We start from the raw sequence: 18,133 nt of genomic DNA, 5'->3' as shown, positions 1-18,133 counted from the left end.
CCAAATCAGGACATATTTGACTCCAGTGACCCTTCCATGGGTATAGACAAGTTCTTTTATATTTGAGGGTCAAATTTTGGTATCTGCTTGGACGGGTGGTTTCTGATTTCTGGCTAAGACTCTGTATGTAGGCCTACGTAAAATGCATTCAAACAAACAAAAAAACAAACTAACAAAACTAACAAAGTTAAGTTTTTAATATGTGTCATCATACATGTACTCTCACTTCCATATGTCATTGCATCTTTGGCGACTTTTCCTTTATATTTTGCAGGCTTGAGTTTTAAGGCGTGTTGAACTTAAACATAAGTTCGCTGAGCCGATCATTTCCAGCTAGAGTCCACATGGACACTCGCAATAGGACTTTACGGGAGTCTCTGCGAGAGTCGACTCTCGGACTCCCGCCGAAATTCCACCCCTGCATCTCTTGAAGTGATTATCTTATGAAGACTACTTTATTATAATATGAAAGGATTACATTATAATAACAATAGGCTACGAGTCAGGTTTGAACGTTTTGTCTCGAATTAAGGATCTGAAGGGGCATGGCAACTTTTTAGGGCAAGTTGATAATTGCCTTGGATTTTCACGAAAAGGCAAGGCAGCATGGGAATTTGTAATATTTCAAAAGGGCATCATGGCAACTGTTGAAAATTTGAGAAGGGCACCAAGGCAATTTTTTAAAAGTGAATAGATGCATTGCTGTCAGCTGTCAGAATTCGACACCAAAGTAAAATTTGACTCTCAACTTTTCACTAAAACTAACCTGATTGCTTAAAAAACCTGCTTAAATAATACAAATCAATCAAAAATCAACAGTTTAATTTACTTAAATTTTGTGATCCCTAGTTCGGAGCTGCGATGAAACAGCCGTCGGTGCCGTGGGTTAATTCGAGGGCTGTTCCTGGATTACATGGTCATGGCCGGGGGGGGCACAGTACAAAATAGACAAAACTCACTTTTTTCAAAATACGTATGAAGCGCGCCGAAATTTCAATTTTGAGGTTATTGTTCAAAAAAGGGGGTCATTCAGTGTACATCTTCTTGATCTTGAAGTACTGGCCAACACTCCTCCTGGAGTCAGACGGTCAGGGAATGTACGTGCGGAGTGCTTAGTTAGTCTTGATGTAGTCCTGCCAGCAAGACTTCAGTCTTTATCATAAACATAATGACATCTACGGACCTAGGTATGATGAGTTACAGTTACTGGAACTAAGTCTTGATGTTGCTCTTTGATGTGGTTGGCTACAGCTTCTTTAAACTGTGGTATTTCTTCTAATTGAGTTATTTGTTCAGGTAGATTGTTCCAGTTTAAAATAATTGTTCAGGGGAAAAATGAAAATTTCCAAGCAGTCTTTGCTGGTGGTGATTGTTGTGTAGGCGTTGCAGTGAAGATGCCGTGATTGACGTTGGACGGGCTGTAGTAGTGTTCCAGTTGGCAGGGATAAGTGGCCTAGGCGAGATTGCTGCAGGATGGTTAAAGTCATATAATAAAATTTTCATACAAAATAGATTAGCATTTCTTTGCCATAAAATGTTAGTTTTTTTACTGTCAGATATATCCCCTTTTATTTTTGAGCCGAACCCTTTTATTTTTGAGCCGAACAACTACGGCAAAGCAAAGAAAATTGGAATTTACCAGCGCATATGTCGCCAATACGTACCACTCCTTCGGTCATGGTACGACCCTTTGTTGTGTAGATCACCTTCCCGCACGTCGTGTACGTACTGTGTGTTATGAACATCGTGTATGCGTTCGACTAATAATGCCACCGTAATAATAAAACGCCGGTTCCATCGTTTTATTCAAAGTCTCGGATTTTGACAAAACTGCAGCACCTCGAGTCTTGATTTTTGCAGGGTATAGTGGTTTAATAAAGTACAATATAATCGTGTAAAAAAATGAATTTAAAAAAATCAGTGAGGGCGTCCTCCTCAGCAAATATTATAATATGGCTTTAATCTGCGAGAGGTTCTTCTGTTCTCCAGCGAGTCCCTTTTTACTGTCAGATATATCCCCTTTTATTTTTGAGCCGAACCCTTTTATTTTTGAGCCGAACAACTACGGCAAAGCAAAGAAAATTGGAATTTACCAGCGCATATGTCGCCAATACGTACCACTCCTTCGGTCATGGTACGACCCTTTGTTGTGTAGATCACCTTCCCGCACGTCGTGTACGTACTGTGTGTTATGAACATCGTGTATGCGTTTGACTAATAATGCCATCGTAATAATAAAACGCCGGTTCCATCGTTTTATTCAAAGTCTCGGATTTTGACAAAACTGCAGCACCTCGAGTCTTGATTTTTGCAGGGTATAGTGGTTTAATAAAGTACAATATAATCGTGTAAAAAAATGAATTAAAAAAAAAAAAATCAGTGAGGGCGTCCTCCTCAGCAAATGTTATAATATGGCTTTAATCTGCGAGAGGTTCTTCTGTTCTCCAGCGAGTCCCATTCAAGGGTTTTAAACATATTTGTAACTGTTCCTGGGGTGCGAGATGAGTAGTCATTGAAGACAAAGCGAGCGTACATCTACATGTATAGGCTATTGAAAAAAACGGGGTCATTGGGTGTAGGATTTGCCCAAATAATGGGGTCTTTTCATGGGCACATGACGTATGTCAAATATATGGGAGTACCCCGGTCATTGTCTGGATTAGTGGGTGTTATTTTAGCCTAGAACTCTGGTCTGCATAGTAACATTAAATTAATTAATATCTTACTAATTTAGTAACTTTGAGGCATGGTTTTTGGTGAATACATGTATATAGAGTAGAACATAACAAACTAATATACTAATTTTCTCAAAAATGTTAAATATGTCGAATCGTCAGTCATCAGTATGTGATACTGCCAGCGATATATTGCAAAAATGACAATGCTGCTCAGCCTGTTCTAACGAAAAACTTTGGACTCTAGACTCGAGTGCATAACTATCATGTTCTCTAGTAATGTCCAAGTTTAGAACTGTGTTCATTATACACTAAGCCAAAAAAGAAACTTATAATTTTTCACAAGGTCATATCTTAAAATCCTCTCCATAAAAATGAACAAAAATTGCAAACAGGATTACTTCAATACTCTACTCTAAACACTGGTCAGTAACCAAACAGTTGTCCAACTGACACAACAGCAAAATGCACTGACATGCAACATCTTCCTGGACCACATTCACAGCGCAACAGATTTCTTTGGCTGGGTTCCAATTATTCGCCTGCACATGAACAGACATTACACGCAGGATTACTTCAATACTCTACTCTAAACACATGTCAGTAACCAAGCAGTTGTCCAACTGACACAACAGTAAAATGCACTGACACGGAACAGCTTCCGGGATCACATTCACAGGCGATTAATTGGAACCCAGCCAAAAAATCTATTGCGCTGTGAATGTGGGCCAGGGAGGTGTTGCACGTCAGTGCATTTGGCTGTTGTGTCAGTTGGACAACTGCATAGTTAGTGACATGTGTTTAGAGTAAAGTATTGAGGCAATCCTGTGTGTAATTTTGGTTGATTTTGATGGACAGGATTTTAAGATATGACCCTGTGAAAAATTATAAGTTTCTTTTTTGGCTTAGTGTACTATTGGTAAATTGTGTTTACAAGTCCAAAAATTTACTCACGTTTAGACGATCATGTATATGACCAGCTACTGCAAAGAACTGTGCACTCTGGAGATGAGAGTAGGAGTGTTGCTGGTTCATCGCATTACTGATGAAGTCTTCCGATCGGAAGATGAAACGTCTAAATAAAACGTGAGTAAATTTTTGGACTTGTAGTAAACACAAAATTTTTACCAATAGTAGGACTCTGATGAACTTATTCAAGGTGTGTTCATTAACCTTTTTATTTTTTTATAATTCCAAATGTATATCAGGTAGACAATAACGGCGCGCATCAAAATGCAGCACGCATTCCGCCAATTAGAAGAGAGAGGCTTATCAACTGAAGTATGTCACATGCTCTGGTCACCATGTATGGATCTGATTGCACTGGCAAATATTCAAGGAGAGGTATGTGTATATATTAAAGCCTTAATGTACGATCTTATGAAAGTGGATAATGTTTTTCAAACCTGATTTTTTTGCATATTTGTAATGTTAACACATGTCCCAACTTACACCTAAATGGAATCAGCCAAATTTGTTGTCTTTGTAAGTCAACAGAGCAAAGTTTGACATGCATGTATTATCATAATTTTAAAAATTATGATAGTAATAATATGTCCTCCCATAGAACTGCATGTTAAATGGCCAAAATAACTAGTGGGGTACATGATAATGTGTATTACCCTGCTCCATCGACAATGTGTTGTAATTTCATTCTGGTCTACCAGAACGTAATTCAAATTTCACAATTATGCTAAATGACCCAATCTGCAAGAATACATAGCTAGAGTTTTCCAATGGTATAAAAATCTCAACTTTTTTTTTAAATGGAAAAGTGGGGGATGATGCTGTAGATCACGAAATGCTCTTTTAACTGATTATTAACTGTAAAGTGGGCAAATTGCACAGAATTTCACAGAAAAAATAGCACATTTTGCAGAGGACTTGTACTGTGCAGTGTGTCATGGGAATTGTGTTGAAAATTACATGTACAGTATATTTTGCGGGAATTACACGGAAAGTGGTTATAATTTCACAGGAATTTGCGCAGAGCTATGGCAACATCCAAAAGAAAAGAGATATATGCTTTTAATGGGTTAATCTATTTAAAGTCCACACTCCCTCTGTGAAAGATTTAGCTAAAAGTTTTCCACAGGGAATATGGGTTTCAAATAGCATACTGTAGGTATCGCTCCAGCTATGGCGAATATGGGTTTCAAAATAATGAAAATGTACAATTCTGAAAATTATGAAAACTCACGTGCAGAGAAGGTTAACAAATAGATATGTATTTTTGAATAAATGTAGGTACTGCTGCAAAGACTAACCTGGCAACGTCAGCCTGTATGGGTGCTTCCACCTCCTGGGGAGGAGTCTAACAAAAAAGTGGCAGCATTGGCATGGAGACCAGATGGCAAAGGTTTGTTGTTAAATTTTTTGTTAGTTCATCACACAGTTATTGATTCATTTTCCTTGGGCAGATTTAACTTTCTCTCAACAAGTAAATAAGCACTCATTATTCATTAAAGGTAGCAATTAAAGCTTTTTTTAAATGTGACCCCGTTTCTGGAAAGTCAAAGCCCCGTTTCTGGAAAGTCATAGCTGTAGTCAAGTTAGCCCAGTCGATAACTATTAGCCATGGAAACGTTAAATGCATGTACCATTAAACGCACGCATGATCAGCAATTGTGGTAAATGTGTAACACGCAAGTCATTTTCAACCTTCAATTTTCCATTTTTCAATGCTAATCAACAGTTGAAAGTAACAAAATCTGAAGACGACCTTAATAATTTACATGAAACTTGCTCAAAACATTCATTATTTAACACTAATACGTCAAAATAATGCACAGTTTCTGACATGTTTGGGCCGTTGACTTCGCGAATTTTACCGTACATGTATGTACAGCACCATTGGTACTAACATAATCTGTTAGAAATTCTGGTTTTTTTTTTGACCGGGTGCACCGCACCTATCGTATATTCATCAAATCTTGCCGCCAGATGGGGCTGGATCAATGCGTGTTTACGTTAAATGCACACATCACTGATGCGTTAAACGTGTAGGAAAATAAACAGAATAACCCATCCCTATTAACTATGGTGCAAGAGGTTGCTGGTTGAACCCTGGTTGTGGTTTAGTACACTCTTGTGGAAAAATTGAGTTAATTTTAAATTCCCTGGACAAGGAACTTACTGCTAATTATTTTTGGGCAGGATGTGTTAATACTTTCTTATTTTGTTTTTTTTTAATTTCAGTTCTTTCCATAGGGTACTCAGGCGGCCACATTGTACTGTGCAATGTTGAGAAGGCCGAAGTGGTGCACACAATGGACCTACCGGACAACATCTCCTGTATGGATTGGATAGAGTCATCAGTTACCATGGCGACACAAGAGATCCCGGCTGATTTGGGTGAATTTATTCCATCCGATTTATTTGAGGATGGGTCGGAGAAGTTTCTGCCAAAATTACCTGCTTTATCAAAAATGTAAGTTGTTGTCATTATGTGAAGCAGTGTGGTTTGTTTTGCTTTTCAGGAAAGAGATACAACAGTAGCTCACAAATTTAAAGGGTCTAATTGATTTTTTCCGGACTCTGTAAGCCCTGCTGCAAAACCCAAATTTAAGGGGTCCAATGAGAATTTTAAGAAGTCTGAAGTTCTGAACTTTGAAAATGTTCAAATACTGATTTAGTCCACAAAAGAACTTGACAACAAAATATGTCAATTCAAAACTTCTTTATTGTGTTAAGGGAAGGGGTATGTACGTTTGGACAGTATTTATTGTGGGACATTAGAGCACATCAGACATATCGAATTACATTCTGAATACGAAGAATGGCCTTCTGATATCAAATAATTTTGATTTTTGAAATTAGCAATGTAATGCACATTTTATGGCAAATGATTAAAAAGTGATATTTTTGATATTTAACAGTACTCGAAGTAAACTTTTTAAATCTTATGATTTATACTTAGAGTGTATGTAGGTGGGATGAAAAGCCGATGATCAATTGAAAATGTTGACCTTACGTATTGGAGATATGGATTTGTTTCCCAAAACACCAAAAATAAATTTTTTTTTTTTGTAAAAAAATCCATATCTTCAATATGAAAGGTCAAAATTTTCAATTGATTGTCGGCTTTTCCTCCCAGCTACATACACTTTAAGAATATATCATTAGATTTATCAAATTTACTTCGAGGACTGTTATATATCAAAAATGTGAAAAATATCAACTTTTAATAATTTGTAATAAAATTTGTATTATATCATGAATTTCAAAAAATGAAAATTATTTGATATCAGAAAGATATTCTTAGTATTCAGAATGCAATTCGATATGTCTGATGTGCTCTCATGTCCCACAAAAAATACTGTCGAAACGCTCAAAACGCTCATTCCAGATCCCTTAACAATGGTTCTCATTAAAATAAAGATTTTGTAATGATAGCTGATCATAGGTTAGCACTTTCTTCTAAACAGGATAAATTACGCAAAATGCAGAAGATGTTTTTGGGGGGGGTTTCTGTGTCATAATTGGCTCCTTTTTTGAATCGTTAATTACGAAATTTTATTATGATCAACTCGGCAAAGGATTTACATAATTTCAAGCTTCTGTGCATCGTAAAATTTAAGGAGTCCATGCATTTTTAATCAGATACGTTGGTCAATTTCACCTTGTAATTTAAGGATTCCAAATAGTCCAAAACAAAAAAGTAAGGGGTCCCAGGATGTGCGACCCTTGCAATAGACCTTTTAAAATCATCGTCAGAAACATTCTTAAAACCAAGTCATGTAAACTAATTGTGTTCACAGCGTTATAAAGTGTATGTGAGCGTAAAGTCACGTACATGCTCACCAGTGGCATGCATTAATTACGCAAAGTGCACCTATACCATTTTCCACCCTGATGTGGCAGTGACGTCAACGTGCTGAGGCAGCTGTTTCGCACGCACACCTATGCTGCATCAAAAGAGTCCAATTTGATATTTTGTATTTTCTTTCAGTTCTACCTCTAAAGGTTTTGATGAAAAAGCTGTTGAGGATTCCAAAAGGCTGTGTGGACAAACAAGGTAAATATAGTCACATTTCTGTTTGTAGAGTAAATGGGCTATTCCAGTTGAAATCCATATGCACCTGTGGAAGACATGACCTTAATATCTCACACAGGGGGTGTAGATTTCAAATGGAGTCACTCATTATGGCAATCCAATGTGGAAGATTAACGTCATGTCTTCTATTTGGGGTGTATGGATTTCAATGGGAATGACGCAATGCAAAATAGACAAACAATAACAGGCTGCAATTTGAATGTATGGCTTTGCAGAAACAGAACGGAATAAAACTACTGAAACATCCACACACAAACACACCCCCACACACATAAAATGGACTCAAGAATATCACAGACTGCTTGCTTTTGGAGAGGTGAAGTAGAAACATGTTTCCTGTCGGCTGGCGTATTTTGTTTAATCTCAAAAATCCATAAAAGTTTTATTTTCACATCATTATTGGGTTTGGGATATGAAGGCCCTATCAGCAATATTTGCCAGATGTCATTCGTTTAGATTGTGTACAATATAGAATGCAGAAATTTTCAAAATGTCTATACAGCAGCTATTGCAGATAGGGCATTCTGGCACTATACCTCGAAATAACTTGACTGTTATTTTCAACTGATTTGACAAAAAGTAAAAAGAGAGAAAAACAAACAAATTAGCATTGCACATCTTGGTTTTGGTACAACTGCAAGAGACAGGCATGTTTATTCTTTCCCTAAATTTTATGGCATAATTAATGATGACTTATTTTGCTATTATTCTTTATTATATTTGTGGAAGTTTCAACATTTTAGTAGTGGGATCCACTAACGGTCATGTGAGGCTTGTAGCATATGGGATTTCACCAATTGCTGAGGTTGATTTGGCAGCTCAAATGACCCAGGTAGGTAATATAGACGTAGACTGCTGCCCTCAATCGTCAACTTTCTGGGTTGGCGACCGAGAAACTTATGTGTTAAAAAAGTGTCAGAACCAGATTCTGGTTGCATTGAGACTGCGCAGTTGTGTCCAAATTGAACTTATAAAACTGAGTTTGTTATTGGACACATTTGTAGAACTTCAGAGCGTGATCATGTTACAACGGCGTGGTACACGGGCGCTGCTAGTCAGTCGCGCTGTGGCGCACAAGCAAAGACATGCGAGAATATTTTCATGAGTCTTGACACGATATGAATGGTAAATTTTAATGGATTTAGTCTATTGCAGACATAGAATAGAGTTGGGTCAAAGAGATTAGTGTCAGTGAGTACCAACTCGTAATTGCCCTGTGTGTAATGCTGTTGAGGATATGCAATGCGACATCACGCATGACAGAGTCATTGTCATTTAAATAACATTCTGTCCTCCAAAGGCCTCCATTGAAATTCCCATAATAGAGTAACATCTATGTTAGGTATAAATGGTTGTGGAATCGATTCTGTCCCTCGACCTTTCACCTTTGAACTGTCTTCCAACATAAGCTGCCATTTCAATTGTGACTTCTTTATACACAGGGTGGTAAGATTATTAGTGCAACCCTCTCAGCAGATCTGCAGTCACTCTCTGTTGTGATGGAACGGCCAGAGAACATGGAGCAAAACGCACAGCATCAAGTTTATCTTATGGCGGTATGTATGTATATTAGTTAGAGGTTAATGACTGCGCATCAGTTATTCTGAGGGTACTGTCAATTGAAAATTTTGACCTTTTATATTGAAGATATGGATTTTTTCCCCAAAAGACCTATTTTTTTGTTGGTGTTTTGGGAAAAAAAATCCATATCTTCAATACGAAAGGTCAAAATTTTCAATTGATCGTCGGCTTTTCATCCCAGCTACATACACTTTAAGACTATATCGTTAAATTTATAAAATTTACTTTGAGGACTGTTATATCTCCAAAATGTGAAAAATATCCAATTTTAATAATTTGTCATAAAATTTGTATTATATCGTGAATTTCATAAAATGAAAATTATTTGATATCAGAAAGACATTCTTCGTATTCAGAATGCAATTCGATAGGTCTGATGTGCTCTCATGTCCCACAAAAAATGCTGTCGAAACGCTCAAAACGCTCATTCCAGTTCCCTTAAGGAATTTGACAAAAATACAGAAACATAATTACAATTAGGGTACGTTTCTCCTGTGGAAACAGGGACCCATACTGGAAAGGCGGGTGCGGGGATGCACATGTGCGACAGAGATTGGGATGTTTTTTCAGGCTTTTCAGAAATGGGTGTTTTTTCAAAATTGTCTCCAAAAGTGCAGATTCTGCAATATTTTTCTGCAAAATTGTCCAGAATATGCCAAATTCATTGGATTTTGAAACAAAATAATAGGATATATATTTTGTGGTCTTTTTTTCATCAAATTTGGTATATTTTTGCTGTAATCTCAGCCCCACATCTTTACCCATTCAAAATAAAGTACCACTGGTTCATGTTTAGGGATATTTTTTGTGGAAATGCAGTAAATACTCACCCCCTGCTTTTAGTTTGATGATCATGTCGACTACTCAGAGCCAGAAGTGGGCAAGTGCAATAGCTGCCATGTGTAACTGCCATGTGTAGATGAGTACAATATACTGTGTGTAAATTGCCAAATGTTCATATAGGGCAGCTACTGCACTTAACCACTTCTGGCTTTGAGCAGTCGATTTTCAAAATATGTGTAGTCAATGGATCTCTTTAACTCCTTTTCACAAACATAAATTATTATTACAATTTACATTTCCCATGTCACAGCTCGACTGCATGTTACTGACTTCAAGACATCAAGAACTGGCAACATATGCCATGAAACATGGAAAGATTGTCACTTATTTAGAGGTACGGCTAGTAAAGTAAAGTAAGTAAAGGAGTCGATCCTGTATAAACAGTGATCGGAGTGCCCATCTCTCTTTCATTGGCGATTGGGCCAGACTCCTCCATGTAATGTTGCTATAGGGGATCGCTACACCTCCTCTACAGCGAGTCTGTTACCTTCCCAGCATTTAAGAATGCCGGTACCCATTTAAACACCTGGGTGGAGAGGAGTAATCGAGATAAAGTGCCTTACTCAAGGGCACAACACGATGGCGTCGCGGGGACTCGAACCCGCAACCTTTCGATTATGAGTCAGTGCCCGTTCCGCTAGCCACCGTGTTCCCTTTAAGGTAAGGGTAAACAATATTTTTTTTATTTACAAATTTCAGTTTCATGTATAAAATTTTAAAAATAGCTTTCTCCTAGAACATGTATTTTGCACACTACCCTCTATGAAACACATGACCTACCATTCAGTTAACCCCATTTGAAATTCACACTCCCTGTTTGGGACATTAAGGTCATGTCTTCCATATTGGGGTGTAAGGATTTTAACTGCAATTGCCCATTATTCCAGAAATAGGGGATGGAATTATAACTGGACCTGCATGGGATTCTACCTATCAGTAAAGTAGAATATGTTTGATTGTATACAATAATTGATTATTTATTTTCTAGTTTATTCTTTGGAACAATTTTGCATTTCAGTATTTAAATTCCACCCTTAACGCAGTGTCAGAAGCATGGGAGGATATTCTGCTTGAAATGGAGAATAAATTAACTAAATATGCACAGGTAAGCAAATATAATGAGGGGAGAGCAGGGTGGCACTCATATATACTATAATATTTTGCAGTAAACCTATAACAAGCGCATACTACCGTGATGTTGCAAAGTCAGCTAACAACACATACGGCGCAAAGTCCGTTCATAAATTTCCACTCGGTAACAGCAGATCGCCTCAGCAGCCAATCAAAGACAAGTGTATTTCATCGCAGTAAATACACGATGTACGCTTAAAATATGCTCATTGTCAAAGGTGTGCTGCAAAATATTATATCATGTGTTACCATATGGAGCAGGCCCTGGCATATCCAACCACCTATAACACTGACCTACTTAATGTAAAATAACTAGGACTGTTGTCGACAAGGCTGTTGTCGACAAAGCAATTTGCCTGATTGTGGACAAGCAGGGACCAATTGTCGTCAAAAACTAGTTATTAAATATATTAGAGATAAGCTTAACATCACTATTATTTACCATGAAATAACTGCATCAGTCTTCTATTTCATTCGTAAGTGGTGCAGATTATCTTTCCATTACAGTTCCAATATTCGTATGCTGCGTATATGGGGTATCTGGTAATAATTTGATGTAAATAAATGGTGTATAACATGCATGGTTTCCAGACTTTATTGATGTCTTGTTTTGTTGAGGTAAGAACCCGAGCTTTTATGAATGTCGACAATGAAAGTACTACTTTACAACACTAGCCCTAGAAATTACCAACTGTCCTTGAAATCTTCTTAAAAGGAGACCCTTTCCATGCACTGACCATTGTTTTGGATTAAAGATTTTGTTGGACTGCGCATTTTGTGTTACATTCAGGGGGAAACTGCCAAGAAAAAAAGAGAGTTAAATATAGCCCTATCATTGAAATGTCTACCTAAATGGTGATTTGCAGGTTAAAAAAAATTAATTGGTTAATTGTGTAGCTTATTTCCTAGATTAGCTCCTGCAAAAGTTCGATGCTGCGCACAGGCACTCTGTAAGTTTCTGGAATTGAGTATTATATTCTGTTACATCTCTGGACTCAGGATCAGAAAATTAAGATTTTTTTTCATTTGCAGCAAAAAGCAAGTGACGGTACCGTGGGCGATGAATTCCTGCAGCTTCTTATGTGGGGTAGAACCAGTCCAGATCTGCAGGCATTCCTTGTGAATGATCTGTCAGAAAAAGGACTCAAGAAACTTGGTCATTCCATTGAAAATTCCTATACAAATATACAGAAACTGGTGCTGAAACATATACACTGGTAAGTGCGGTACACAAAATAAAACCCAATTTTGTTCTTTTCTAGACTGGTGGTGGTGTGTGTTGGAAAGATTAAATTAAATTTTAAGTTGTCCAAATGTGGGGTGGGTGGTACAGGCATATACTTGTTCAGTAAGAGCACTAAACTTAGGCAAAAAAAAAAAGAAAAAAAGGAACAGCTCATCTGACCGAACCTAATCTGGAAAAAGCTTTTACTATTCAAAAAAATATTAACCTAATTTTGGAAATTCCAGAAATGTATTTTTACTTTTAACATTTTTGACATTTCAGTTTCTTCACACTTAAACTGTTCTTAAACATGAATGTAATGATAAGGTAGATAAATATTCCAATTCACACCTATTTGGGCAATTTATTTTAAGCTAATTAGGCTTATACGTTTTGGCTATGATTTTTAAAGGGGTCGGGCTGCTTCTGTGGATGGAGAAATAAGTCAATCAATGTCCACATCATTGGATCGACTCATTGGGCAAAGCCATTTGCAGTTTAAATCCATACATCCCTTATGAAAAGCATTACTGTAATCTTCCACACAGGGAGTGTGAATTTCAAATGGGGTTACCTGAATGGGTTACTCCATTTGAAATATACATATGAAAGATTAAAGATCATATCTTCCATACATGTAGGTGTTGATTTCAATTGGAAAAGCACATTGGGTGGTTACAGTGTGGTGTTAGCCCAGTGCTTGTTAAATGTATCTAGGTTAATTTGTACATATGTTAGCTAAGGATAATTTGATATTTGTGTTTATTTCAGTGTTGGTAGGGCACTTTTGTATCATTTGAGTGAGATTGAAGGCATGGCTCAGTGGTATGATAAGTATGGTGTACTTGGACTGTCAACATCAGCTGTGAAAGGTAGGGATTCTAATGAATTCAATATACACTAGTAGCATAATGCCAATTTCAATCAATCAATCAGATTATCAGATCAATCAACCTGATGTCAGAGAAAAACCTCCTCCTTGGCTTTGATCAGAAATACACCCAAATGACTCAGAAATACACCCAAATAGAAATAGTATACCCAAATGAGAAAGTGTATCCAAATGTTTTAAAAATACCCCCAAATGTCTCAAATATACCCACATGCTTCCTAGCAGTGTTCAGTTTTTGCAGGTAAAAGCCTGATTTTTGCTAGCAAAAACTGGCAGAAACCTGTTTTTGCCTGGCCAAAACCAGCAAAAATGGCGAAAACTGGCAAAAACTCATATATAGTCAGTCAAATATTAAAAATGCAACACAGAAAAGTTCATAAAGAGTAACACACAACTACAAATGAATCATTCAGTATATTTTTTTTTTTTTTTATTCCTGAAAAAGAAAAATTTTTGAATTTGATATTGCACATTTCAGTTTAAATGCACTAGTGAGCAATGAAAACCCATGCCTTTAAATTCTTAATATGTTATTTATAAAATCTGGCCTTGTTATACATACACTCACAAAATTCTTGATGCAACTTAATAATTTGTTTTGAGATGAAAAAAGTGAACCTCACGAACCCTGGCTTCTACTCAAAGAAAAGAAGTACACGATAGACACCTTAGAGGAGCAAACAAACTTGACCCACCCAGGTGCAGGAACCCTCCGTCAAAATGTAATTTGAGTACCCCACCCCCCCCGCTTCGAGCTGGCTTTAATTGGTATTGCGTCGACATACACACTGTATTATATCGTCTCACAAAATACAGCTAGCAACTAATGAAATTGCTTAAAGTTTCATAAGTGTAAATAACAGCACCCAATTATACATTTCATGCATGGTTGTCTTGTTTCCCATTGCAGATGCAGTGAGTTCTGTGGGATCATTTATGTTGAAAGCCAATGAACTACTACAGTAAGTCATCTGTACATATTACAGTAAACCAAATCAAGTTTGTTTGGCTTATAATAGGCAAAAAAATAACACGGTGTATTGTTATAGAATGGCATGCACGCAGTTGGACGCAGCACTTACGCTAGTTGTACATTGCATAATGCGTGACCGGCGCACGCTTATGTGAATTTACGCGAGCGTGAGTTCGTACTTGATTAATGCGTGCAGTAACAAAAACCAAATAATTTTCCCATATTATAAGCCATACTAACTTTATCTTTGTAGTTTGCAAATTAGGTTTTCTTTACATTATGTGATTGGTAATTCATATTCATGAAGAGCATTCTTACTTTGTTTAAAGTCAAAGAATGAAACAACAGATGTGGAAATATATATTTAAATGAGCGTATAAACTGACCAATGGGAGTCCTACTAGCTCATGGCATATTGGGTGGTCTAGAGAAACATTAGCCCATATTTTTAGACTATCCATGTCTTCAAGGTGAAATAAACCTACAATGTACTTATGTTACCACCTGGCCATGGTCTAGCGTGACGTGCTGTCTGCTGCTTCCTTGGGAAACAATTACAAGCATTTCCCATGGGCCTTTAAAAATTAAGTTTAAAAGAGTCTCAAACTGAAATCTTATGTTTCAAGAATTTTAAAATCCATCATTTAGGTCCAGCAGGTGGATTTTTTGTGCACACAAAGAATAATTATGACAGTGATATCACAAGATTCACTAAAAACACACTTTACCACCAGCTATAATTGCAGAACATTTGCAAAATATTTATGCGAAACATTTTTTAATTTTTGAGCTTTCATTGATTTTTTCAAAGTCATTTACTTTTTTAACCTCTTTCAGGATAAGAAATCCCTACCGACCAACCCTACTTATAGCCAAAATAATAAATTCTCGATCATGAGAGGATGTACCTTCTGCGTCAGCGTACTTGTCATAGAATAACACAATCGCGCGACCTGCATGACCGAACCTTGACTTTGCCTAGCAACGACCATGTGATTGGTCAATTCTCAAAAGCTGTGTTTGCGCCGTAAGCGCCGGTCTTTGCGTAGTACTCTCGGCGCAAATAACTGTGCGTACCCAAGTAGGCTCTCATGATCGAGAATTTATTATTTTGGCTATAGCAAGTCTGTCCGCGCTTACGTGGTATGGGCAGACGGACTTTTCAAGTACGGTTGGGATTATTTTTTCAGGCTAAAATGACCCTAAATTATCACCATAAACTTGAAAAATGTGGTAAAAATTTGATGATATTCTGCAAACATATTTTGAAAAATGTTCTGAAAAATTTCAGTCAATATCAATAAATTTTGACCAAAAAATGGTTGATTTTACATGATTTTAGCAAAACGAAAGAACAAAATTTGCCCAAAACAAAAAATCTGGGTCGGTCGGGCCCGTAAAACAGGTTTTATTTTTTATTGGCAACATTGATCCTGTCTGGTCGTGTTACTTTACATTATATCTTCTGTGCTGACCCCAGTTCGTCCAGAACTGACAAATCCATTACTGACTCAGAAAACTTATGATTATTCTACCCTACCTGGATTCTTCCTAACCAACACCCGATCAGCATTGAACAAAACAGATGAACTGGATATTCTTCTCCATCAGACAGATTTAGACCAGATTGACATTGCTGTGTTAACAGAAACCTGGCAGTCTGGCATGATCCCAGATGAATTCCTAGCACTGGATGGTTTTAATCTCTTCACCAGAACAAGAGCTGTCAAACGTGGAGGTGGAGTCGCAATTTACACAAGAGACAATATCCCAGTAACTGTTTTAACTGATATCAAAGTTCCTGATGAGCTAGAGTGTATTTGGTTGTGGGTTCGCCCTTATCGATTACCACGTCAAGTATCTGGAATAGCGGTTTGCGCAGTCTACATCCCTCCTGAATCAGAACATCGTGATATGTTGGTCGACCACATAATTACAACTCTAGATGAACTCAAAATTAACCATCCTGACATGGGCATTGCCCTCCTAGGTGACTTCAATAGGACTGACATTAACCCCCTTTGTCGAGCCCACTCTCTGAGTCAGGTTGTAAACATGTAAATCTTAAGAATGCAATCTTAGACTTGATAATTACCAATGTTAAGAACTTGTACAAAATCCCTACTGTAAGTTCTCCTGTAGGTCTTAGTGACCATAACACCATCTACTGGTCTCCTAGAAATAGTAGAGTGATAGGTGGTAGAGTGCAAAAAAGAAATGTTAGACCTTTGCTCAAATCTCGTATGCATGAATATGGGAGATGGATCACTGATCACACCTGGAAGGAGGTTCTTAATGCTAAAAGCACTCAGGACAAGACTGATGCTTTTTACTCCACTGTTAGTTCAGCCATTGATACCCATTTTCCATCTAAAGTGGTCAAACTCCACTCTAGTGATAAACCATGGATCACTCCTGAGATCAAAAACCTCATTAAGAAACGTCAAGCTGCTTTTACAGAGGGCAAAACTTACTAATGGCGTTTTCTTTGCAACAAAGTGATTCGTACCATTAGCCAAGCCAAAAAGTTCTGTTATAGAGACCGTCTCCAGAACCTCAAAAACAGTGATCCATCAGGTTGGCACAAGGGCATCCAAATGATCTGCAACAAGAACAGGCAGCGCCCTATTATCTCTGCTCCTGGCATTCCCCAGAATGACGAGAAAGCAATTGCTGAAGCAATTAACCTGAACTTTGCTTCCGTTTTGCACAGTAGGCCCCCTGTCAATCATGGCGAATTACCTGCTTTCTTGCCTTCCAAACCTCCACCTCAAATTCATGTCTGGGAGATGTATAGAGAATTGAGAAAATTGAATGCTAAGAAATCAGCCGGTCCTGATGGACTGCCAGGTAAACTTTTAAAGGAGTTTGCATGTGAGTTTAGTACCCCCGTTGCTGACATACTTAATGCATCCCTCCAAATGTAAGGTTATGCAAATCTGCTTCAAAAGGCAGCCGCCCAACCCACCTGATCTTGTTATTGCTGGAAAAAAGCTTGAGTTGGTGAATGAAACCAAGATTCTAGGCCTTACTGTTCAGTCAGACCTATGCTGGGACTTACAAGTCAACAGTATGATTTCTAAAAGCAGTCGCAGAATTTACATGCTAAGCAGACTGAAGCGTTTTGGAGTACCCATGGAGGATCTTGTTTCTGTGTACGTGGGATATGTTCGTCCCACTGTTGAGTATGCTTCGCCTGTATGGCACGGCAGTATCACCATCCAGCAAACTCAACGGATTAAAAGAATCCAAAAAAGGGCCTGCCGCATCATTCTTGGTTCAACATATACCTCGTACACAGATGCATTGTCCCTCACAGGTCTCCAATCGCTTGAAGAAAGGCGTCACCACCTTTGCTGTCAATTTGCAAAGAATTGTACCACCTCTGAGAAATATACTCACCTGTTCCCTTTCATCAAGAGTTCCCATGGTATGTGTCTTAGAAGATCCAGCACTTACCATGTCCCAAGGTACAGGACCAATAGATATGGTAACAGTCCCATTCCTTACCTCACAAGGCTTCTTAACCATCAGTAATCAGTGTTTAAATCATCTGATCTTCTCTTGGTTTTTCTGATGTGTGTTGACTAAGTTGCTTTAATTTTTCTGTGAGGTGGGGGGGTTGTGCATTAGTGTTTTTCATTGGCGGTGTGTTTTAATCATGATTATGTAGCAGCATTTTTACCTAGTTTTATTACAATTTTGCTTGTCCAATCTATGTGCAATATCTTGTTTTTCATTGAATTGAATGTAACTT

The 18,133-nt window shown here is 37.7% G+C and overlaps 1 protein-coding gene across 2 annotated transcripts in view; it reads left to right on the top strand.

Annotated features, from left to right (window-relative positions):
- The window catches only part of LOC140162770 (anaphase-promoting complex subunit 4-like), a 37,630-nt gene that overhangs the window by 2,247 nt on the left and 17,250 nt on the right, over positions 1-18,133 (top strand). The window contains exons 2-12 of one of the 2 annotated variants that reach the window (XM_072186063.1): positions 3,888-4,019; positions 4,923-5,034; positions 5,874-6,105; positions 7,627-7,692; positions 8,461-8,563; positions 9,174-9,287; positions 10,406-10,489; positions 11,174-11,260; positions 12,319-12,503; positions 13,283-13,383; positions 14,314-14,365. In XM_072186063.1, the coding sequence (XP_072042164.1) occupies positions 3,909-4,019; positions 4,923-5,034; positions 5,874-6,105; positions 7,627-7,692; positions 8,461-8,563; positions 9,174-9,287; positions 10,406-10,489; positions 11,174-11,260; positions 12,319-12,503; positions 13,283-13,383; positions 14,314-14,365 (1,247 nt within the window). In that variant the 5' untranslated portion in view covers positions 3,888-3,908. Of the gene's footprint in view, positions 1-3,883; positions 4,020-4,922; positions 5,035-5,873; positions 6,106-7,626; positions 7,693-8,460; positions 8,564-9,173; positions 9,288-10,405; positions 10,490-11,173; positions 11,261-12,318; positions 12,504-13,282; positions 13,384-14,313; positions 14,366-18,133 lie in introns of both variants that reach the window. The other variant, XM_072186062.1, reaches the window with a different exon arrangement.

Source organism: Amphiura filiformis, chromosome 10 (assembly GCF_039555335.1).
Source record: "Amphiura filiformis chromosome 10, Afil_fr2py, whole genome shotgun sequence".
Lineage (NCBI taxonomy): Eukaryota > Metazoa > Echinodermata > Ophiuroidea > Amphilepidida > Amphiuridae > Amphiura > Amphiura filiformis.
The sequence above is the reverse complement of the archived record's forward strand: the minus strand, read 5'-3'. Positions and strand labels throughout refer to the sequence as shown.